At 32.4% G+C, this 8,642-nt stretch overlaps 1 protein-coding gene and 1 long non-coding RNA gene across 3 annotated transcripts in view; one reads left to right on the plus strand and one right to left on the minus strand.

Moving 5' to 3' along the window:
• The window catches only part of LOC108746077, a 9,997-nt gene extending 6,621 nt beyond the window's left edge, over positions 1 to 3,376 (plus strand). The window contains exons 2-3 of the long non-coding RNA XR_001939141.1: positions 1,374 to 1,377; positions 3,366 to 3,376. This is a non-coding gene — a long non-coding RNA (uncharacterized LOC108746077). The remainder of the gene's footprint in view (positions 1 to 1,373; positions 1,378 to 3,365) is intronic.
• A 267-nt stretch (positions 3,377 to 3,643) lies between these two features.
• LOC108746076 (zinc carboxypeptidase-like) overlaps positions 3,644 to 8,642 on the minus strand; it is a 7,246-nt gene continuing 2,247 nt past the window's right edge. Inside the window, exons 1-7 of one of the 2 annotated variants that reach the window (XM_018482601.1) lie at positions 8,150 to 8,169; positions 7,781 to 7,942; positions 6,702 to 7,214; positions 6,229 to 6,316; positions 5,830 to 6,032; positions 4,753 to 4,837; positions 3,644 to 3,910 (exon numbers count right to left, since the gene is read on the minus strand). In XM_018482601.1, coding sequence (XP_018338103.1) covers positions 3,717 to 3,910; positions 4,753 to 4,837; positions 5,830 to 6,032; positions 6,229 to 6,316; positions 6,702 to 7,214; positions 7,781 to 7,924 — 1,227 coding nt within the window. In that variant the 5' untranslated portion in view covers positions 7,925 to 7,942; positions 8,150 to 8,169 and the 3' untranslated portion in view covers positions 3,644 to 3,716. Of the gene's footprint in view, positions 3,911 to 4,752; positions 4,838 to 5,829; positions 6,033 to 6,228; positions 6,317 to 6,701; positions 7,215 to 7,780; positions 7,943 to 8,149; positions 8,170 to 8,642 lie in introns of those variants that run through there. The other variant, XM_018482600.1, reaches the window with a different exon arrangement.

Here is an 8,642-nt window from a genome sequence, read left to right on the forward strand (position 1 = left end):
ATTCATTTGTGATTGCTTCGGGTTTTTGATCGATGATCATGTGATTTCTACTATCTCGGATTCATCAGCGCATCCTTCAAGATTCTTGCCAGTATCTTATCTCCGTGGTGTTTGGTGAGAGGTGGATGGTTGATTCATCCATCCGTCGAGACTTGTAAAAGAAAGAGTCGCAAACAAAGCTACCTGCGACTCGTCATATCGATCGAGATGTCATATATAAGTACATACAGTGTATATATAAGTATTTACCGTCCCTTCGACGTCTCTTATGCGCAATACTACGGCTTCGTTCTCGTAACGCGGATTACTTTCCCCCTTTTCTCTGTCTCTCTGTTTTCGCGATAGCTCGTATCCATCTCAAACGAACCTGTCGAGAATCAGGCCCTAGGCTCCCCTTCAAACTTTTCGAGTATCCTGCAGAAGTGCTGTAAGCTGTAGCACCTGTATTGTACGAGTACACACATGCGTATTCTGAATCGCAAAACTTGGAAACAAATTAAGAGAAGTTTTCTCGCGAATTCCAAGCGGACTTGTTATTGACATTGTTGTCGAAACGGTTGTTGTCTCGAAACTTCCCTGAAGTTTGCATTCTACTATATTTCAGTAAAAACCCCGGTAGGACATTTCGTACGTATGTGACGTTTGCGGAAATCGTAAGTTTCTTCATACGACATTAAATTTTTATCACTTAATTTCAGGAAAGCATTTTTCACGCTCCAATTGTATTTTGAACGTTGGAACGGTTTTATCCTCGGTAGATGTGCGCGAAAAATCACTAATATCAATTCTGTTCTTATCAACTCACACTTAAAAACTTTTGGTCAATACACACACACACACACACACACACACACACACGTGACTACTTATCGCTGCGCATTGTTCTCCATCCGTTTTTATCGTATCGTCGTTAAAGGCATGTGAGCACGTAAAAGGTACAGCTATATACCGTTATTACGTGGGCCGACGAAGCTTCGGCAATGTCATCGATGCCCTCGAGTTTCTTTTTCCAGGCCACCACGTGCATGAAATTCATGAACGCGTAAACCAATTGCCCTGCGACTCTTTTCATTAAAGCCACGCATTCAGACAACTTATTTTGCGGTCCACTCAATTGCTTTAATTTTCTCTCTTTTATTCGATGCAACTAACGCTAATGAGTGTAAAGCCTTAAACACGCTCTCTAAATCTGAATCAATGAATAATCACTGATAACAGCGCCAAGTATGCCACTGGTAATCAGTCAATCCAATGTGAGATCTCTAACCTAGCTAATCTTTATTATGTGATCTAATCAATCTTGTTTTAGTGCTTGAATTGAATGAATATGCTATTGGAAGATTGAAATTAACGTGCAAATATCAGTATTTTAGTTATGTAACGCTCAAACATTTTTCCTTTTCTAGTTGAACTTCACTGATTATCAGTGCCAAGTATGCCACTGGGTTATTACTGACTATCCACTGATTCAGATTTAGAGAGCCGTGAAAAGGGCAGGCAATAGGAACTGGGAATAGACTTCAATCTCTTATAAAAAATCGTGAATTCTAGTATACACGCACAGGTGGAAAATTTGTATTAAATTTAACGCATTTTTGTAAGCAATTAAATAAAAAAAATGTTTTTTTACTATGGCGATTTTTCTGATAGATTGAAATCTCTTATTCCCTGTTTTCTCTCTCTCTCTCTCTCTCTCTCTCTCTTTCTCTCTCCTTTCATTGTGTTGAAGATATGACATAAAACAGATTATATTACAATGTTTCAGTTTCTATGATACAAATCTTCGTACAAATCTCATGTGCTCGCTTACGTATTTGAAGTAAGATAACTTTATCAGAGCCGAGCTAAAAGATCGAAGGCAACGTCAATTTATTGCGTGCCGCGAGTAAATCGCTCCAAGGAGGAGTCGCGTGACAGTGATCGCCACTGCATTAGCGTTATGTAAGATCCGCGTTACACGGCTATTTAGTGGCTCGCTCATTTCCTTGGTACGCGCGCCGCACGTACGGCAATGTAGGCCGGATGCGACGAACCGCGTTCTACCAGACGCACCGATGTATACACGACCCAGACCGTGGGCGAGTAACGCCGTGGATAGCTTAGAATCGAACTATGGAAATTGACAAAGGCGGGCACATCCGTGATTAAATCCGACACTCGCGCGCGCGGACAATGCACCATTGTATTTTGTTTCCAGGTGTGCGGCACCTCCCCCCCCCTCCCTCCTCCCTCCGTTTCCCGGTAAATTAAAACTTGCCGTTTTACCGCCGCGATATCGCGTTGATATTTTTCAAAGATACTCGACGAGATGCGACTCTCGCATCATTTGTTTTATCGATTTTGTAATATCTAATCATATAAAAATAATCTTCTTTAAAAAAAAAAAAAATAAATAAATAAAAAGCACTTAAGTATATGCATCTCTTCTCGAAAAATAACTTATTAAAATAACTGTTATTAATATCTGTAAACTACTTTGCAAAAATAAAACGCAAATGATATCTTAAAAAAAAAGGAAAGAAGGAGAGAGAGAGAGAGAGAGAGAGAGAGAGAGAGAGAGAGAGAGAGAAAGGAAAAGAAAGGAAAGGAAAAAAAAAGTGGTACGCGTTTGCATATAGATTTCACGCGTGACGCGAATAAAATCATTTTTATTCCGCATATTTCGATAAATCCCTTGGATTGATAATGGATGTAATTTCGTTAATGCGCGTGCTACAGTCTACAATTTAAATCACCTGCATCATCACCATAAAGACGAAACGAACGCTATGATTTTTCCTCGGCAACTCCTTGCATGCGCATCGCGCTTGGCCACGATCCAATTTCTTTTCAATAATATATACGCGCTACCAGAAAGAAAAGGACGCGCTTTACGAACACGCGTTACGAAGCACTGGTAAAAATTGACGGGACTCCGCTAAATCTCAGACTTACCGAAATCGCTGAATAAAGATAGCTCTACAAATCGTTCGGCTCCAGTAAATTCTTTCTCTCAACGACTATAACCTTTACGTAACATTATAAATAATTTTCTAAGGGTTTGATCGTATTTCTCAAATTCCGTTTAATTACAAATAGAATGACTCGCTATTTACAGTCAAACGGAAAAAGCCATTTTTCATTTATCTTTAGAAAAGATTTGTACAATACAACATAAGTAAAATTGAAAACTTAGCATCATGATATTATCAATCTTTTCGGAGCTGCAGTATGTTATCCTAATATGTGCGTAATTGCGAGTCTCTCTTCGGTACAACACGAATTTCTCTTCGTAGACATTTAAATTATGATTAAGCAAGTCCTCTGGGTAACCTTATTTTACGGAAACTTAATCGTTGCGATGTAGGCTTGTTTCAGACATCAAGAGGCACGTAGTGTCTCGAATAGTATAATGCGAGATCATTTCGTGTATTTATACGCGAGCTAGCCAGTTCTGAATACTCGAGATTATTGAGATGGAATAGGAAAATTCTTAAATGGGAATATAGAAAAACGTATCATTTTTATACTATTTATTTAATAGTATTTTCAAATCTTTAATTTTGAATTTGAAACATCATATATTGTTAAGAATGGAAAGACTAAAATTTATTATTTTATTACAAATGTAAATAATATTGTAGGAAAAATTAACAGACCGTCAAATATAAGAATGTGCCATCAATAATAATGTTTATACGAAATTTGGGCAATTTTAATTATTTTTTCATACTCCTCTATGGATATCCACGTACAGTTGCCTCTTTTAGCATGGCCAAGATAGAGTCCAAAGTCTCTTCTCCAGTCGGGATAATTTCCTCAGAGGGCAACAAAAAGCCATATTCACCTTGATCACGTAATTCATAGGCAAACAGGATAGGTGTACCACAAGCAAATTTGACCCAATCTAGAGAACTTCCGTAAGCTTCATCTAAAGATAATAAAAGTCACATCTAAGTACAAAAATAGTAAATCTAAAGAATCATATTTTTTAACACAATTAAAATTTTCTTAAACTAGGAATGCAATAATTGTTGCAATTTTACAATGCTTTTATAATAGAAAGAAGGGATTCTTCACAATAAACCATTCGAGAAAAATAAAAAGTACTTAGATATAGACAAGATAGAGAATTAAACACAAGATAGATAAATGTAAATACACACAATATGTAACACATTAAGTAACGAAAAAAGCTTTATTGATTTGAATTGAATTTTAATGCTTAGGTAATATTTTTTGATGTGAATTTATATATACATCCAGTTTTACAACTGCGCGCCGAAATCAATTTTAGTCTTTTGCAATCTTAAACTGAAATGACGTATTCATGTTAATAAATATTCTAAAAAAGCTGTAAATAATAATTTATTGCGAAAATATCATCTACACCAGGATCTGGACCTCTTTACTACAGTGATGTGATGAATGTCTTAACCAATTTGATTGCTAAGATTATAGTGATATGTTATTGTCGCAATAACTAACATATATAGAGATTTGTTAAAGCATTAAACAACAGAAGATTAAGTAAAGAGAGAGTGAGTAATTATAATTAGTATGCTTGATTCTTTAGACATCAATAATTGTAGAAGGACAGATAATCATCACAGTTTATGCTTAAAAATGAAGAGAGAAAATTCATTTATTTAATGAAGGGCGAGAGAGAGAGAGAGAGAGAGAGAGAGAGAGAGAGAGAGAGAGAGAGAAGAGGAAGAGGAGGAGGAGGAGGAGGAGACAGAAAACAAATTAAATAAAATTTTTTATACACACATATTGTCTCGGCAATATCTCCGACAGTGTAGTTAGTTCCATATCTCTCAGCGAGAGCTATCTTCGTTTTCAAGCCAATATCGTTCTGAAAAATTGTTAAAATTATGTAAACTTTTCATGTTCCATTATTCATATACAATGTTTCAAATTATTTCTTATAAATAATTACATTAAGCATTATGTAAGAAGACCATATGTTTTATTCCGTTATAAATATGTAGTGGGATGACCAATCCGATTAAAAATTTGCCGCATTTACAAATAATATTATAAAGTCGGTATTCAAAATTTGCTATCAATCAGAAATTAACTTTAAATTATTTTTAGTCGTCATTATGGGTAATGAAACTTTGTAGTTTTACAACGAAGTTGTAAGTTAATAAGATAAACGTAGTGCAGTGGTAATATAAACTGTTTCAAATTTTTTTTTGTGTAGAATTGTGAATCAATTACTAAACTAATTTGTTATTAAGTTTGTAAAAAGAGTTAATATTGTCTTCTTAATATATACATAGGGATCTTTATATCAAAATTGGACATATGTTTATTCGACATTTTCGATTTTTTATATGCTGAAGTTGCTGTAGCAATTTTGATATATACATTATAAAGAGACATCCTGTATATAATCATGTTTGCATTGACTCGTAATTTAGATAACAATACTGAAAAAAGAATCTAGTTATAGCTAATTAATATTGAGCGATGAAATAATTTTAACTAAATGTGTTGAAGTAATATAATTTAAGTAAACATAATTTTACCTTTACAAAAATATTTATAGTAAGTATTAAAGTATAAGTATCAAACGGTATTATCAACGATAATACTTACTAAAAATATAAATATTTGTAAAGGTAAAGTTATGTTTAGTTATATTATCGGAATGTTTAGTTGAAATTTATTTCACTCAATATTTGACTAATAACTAGGAACTTTTTTCAGTGTATTATTTCACTGATAAATACAGTAATAACAATTACAATGTTTTACCAATTCAATACTGTTTCTTTATACATAATTATTTTATTATATGTTTCTCAAAGCTATATTTGTTTTATAATTAAAATTACTCACCAAGTCGTTGTAATTGTCAACGTGTTCTACTGTGTAACTATATGGGAACATTAATAGTTGCGAGTAACTATGGAACGAGAGGTATATGTAAAATTTGTCACAAATGGATTTGATATAATTGGATAGACTTTTTGTTTCAATATCGGAGAACGGCGCAGGTCCAGGGTAGGTCTCAGTGCATGGGCCATTGTCATTGCTTACACCTGAAGATATCAAATTATATATAATATATAATATAAATATAATAAAAATATTCAGAAATATCGAATATTCTAATCTTAATATCATAAGCCCTCCAAAGTCCATAAAATAATCTCGACTTTTTATTAGATACTATATATTCAATTTTTTATTTTTTGTTTTGTTTTGATATAATACTTTTTTGATATAAATACTTACCTTTCCATGTGAAATCCCAGTTTCTGTTAGGATCAGTGCCATAACAGTTGTCACCATATGGCTTACGTGTCTTTCTCCACATTCGGTTCTGAAATAAATTAAAAATATTCATGTAATTAAACATTGATTTATTGAATGTTTTATATTTTTATCAGCGCTGCCATTTACTAACTTTGATCACTTTTTTGTCACCTTCTTTGGCATGTCAAAAAAAGATGACAACTTATATGTTAGTCTACCTAAAGGTAGTAAGTAAGAGTAAATGTTCTTTTTTAATAACCTTATATAATTACTCTGAAAATACTAAAATAAAATACTAAAATACTAAAATAAAACTGAAGTAACTAAAAATGTTAATTTTTGTTACTACTTTAATCTATCGAATAATAGGTTACTTTTTGTCAATAAGTTATCACAATTTTTTTGATCCGATGATTGGAAGAGCAGCGTTAGACATTAAAAACCGTGCTTACCGTGGTGTACGTATACACATATCCATCAGGATTACACACTGGAAAGATATACCAATCATGACTCTCAGCTAGATCTCTGACGTCTGTATTGTTACTGGTCAGCAATTGATCCAAGATATATAAAACAGTCGCCGGCGCAATCCATTCCCTGGCATGTATGCCACTCTCGAAAAAAACTCCAGAATTATTGTTTTTAAAGGAAATCTTTACACCTTTAATTTCACGACCCTCATACGAATTGCCGGCCACGACAGTTTGTACTATATCGGGATATTTCTTTTCCAAGTCGTCTAGATAATTGTAAATTGTATCGAGAGTATGATACTTTGTGAAATCAAATGTTTCTGATTCTTTTGCGGTTGGCGTTTGATTGATTAATGCCTGAACATTCTCAATAGAAACTTTATAGGGCGCTTGGATCTGTGCCATCAATTCGTAGAATTCGGACAGTTTCTGCGGGGCTACCATAAGTTCCGCCTGTTTATTCACAGACGGTTCTTTCCAGAAGGAAAACTGTAAACGATGTTTAATTTTGTTTATTTAAAATATAATATTAGTTTAAAAAATTAGTTACATATTTATCAAGTTTTATATTTTCTAAATATTGTAAATAAATAATGTTATAAAGGACTTCACACTATAATCATATGGCTGCGGTGAAATTGACTGAAACTGTGATATTTTATTATGTGTTCTCTTTACATCAATTTTTCTTTACCTCATTGATTCATATCTTATTATTCTGTGCATATAAAAATACCTACTAAGGTACAATTACTAAAAAATGAATAGTAAATAAAGATATTTTTCAGTTCGATTAGACCCAAAATAGCAACTTATCTGTATGGGGTCCTTTGTAAGTAAAAACCTGATTATACAATATGAATTTTAGAAATTTGTATATATTATGCTGTTTTAATGAAGTTAATTTTTTTTATCTTATAGCTAATATGATCAATACAAATCTTTTTTTTTTTTCGGATTTTAGTTAATATGATCAATACAAATCTCATAAAAAAGATAGCTTTTTGCACAAAGTATATTAATTTGCGTTTATCTTTATTGAACAATCTACTCACATGATCAGGATCCTTTGCCATTTGATTGAGCAATTCAACCTGCCTGTTTGTAGTCACATTAATTTTGACGACCTTGTAATTGTGAAAAGTAGTCTGTTCGGCGGTCACCAGGCCCATGACCGTGCATAATATTATTTTCCACATGATGATGATTATAGATTTCTTTAATTTAAATAACGAATATATATTAATTCGTTATCGTTAATATTTTCACATCATAAGTATAAAAATTTTGTTTTATTATATCAAGACAATTTCTACATAATGCAATTTATCTATACATAAGCAATATTGGTTGTGATTTAAATAACAAAATATTTAATTCTTGTAATATGATTTAGAGTAATCTATTTTAAGAAAATTATTTACCTTCTCGCCTCCTGCAAAATGCATAAGCAATGACTGATGTTTTTTTTATTTATTTACTTTTAGTCAATAACACACGAACAGCAGTTCTTTCAAAGAATTAATACATTAAAAGTTAAAGTCATATTTTTAAAACACATTACATATATATTAAATTTATTTATTGTTATTTTGGCGTCCAAACATAGTTATTGATTGTAGCTTGACGTCATACTTGAGATACTCCATGAGATTTTCACAAATGTAAAAATGACATCGTCAAGATATATCAGGCTTGGAGAAAACCCGGACTTTTTGAAAAAAGCTCATCCCACTAGATATTTTGGGGATTTTATTGGGTTTTATTGATTTTTTGAGCTTTTTTGAATTTTTTTATATATATAATTGATTATTTGATATTTTTTTACATAATATTTATTTGGATAGAATAAAAAAATCAGCCTAAAAATGGTGAATGTATTATATATTTTATAGATATTTAAATGTAAGTTAGATT

This window comes from Trachymyrmex septentrionalis, unplaced genomic scaffold, assembly GCF_001594115.1.
Source record: "Trachymyrmex septentrionalis isolate Tsep2-gDNA-1 unplaced genomic scaffold, Tsep1.0 scaffold16, whole genome shotgun sequence".
Classification (NCBI taxonomy): domain Eukaryota; kingdom Metazoa; phylum Arthropoda; class Insecta; order Hymenoptera; family Formicidae; genus Trachymyrmex; species Trachymyrmex septentrionalis.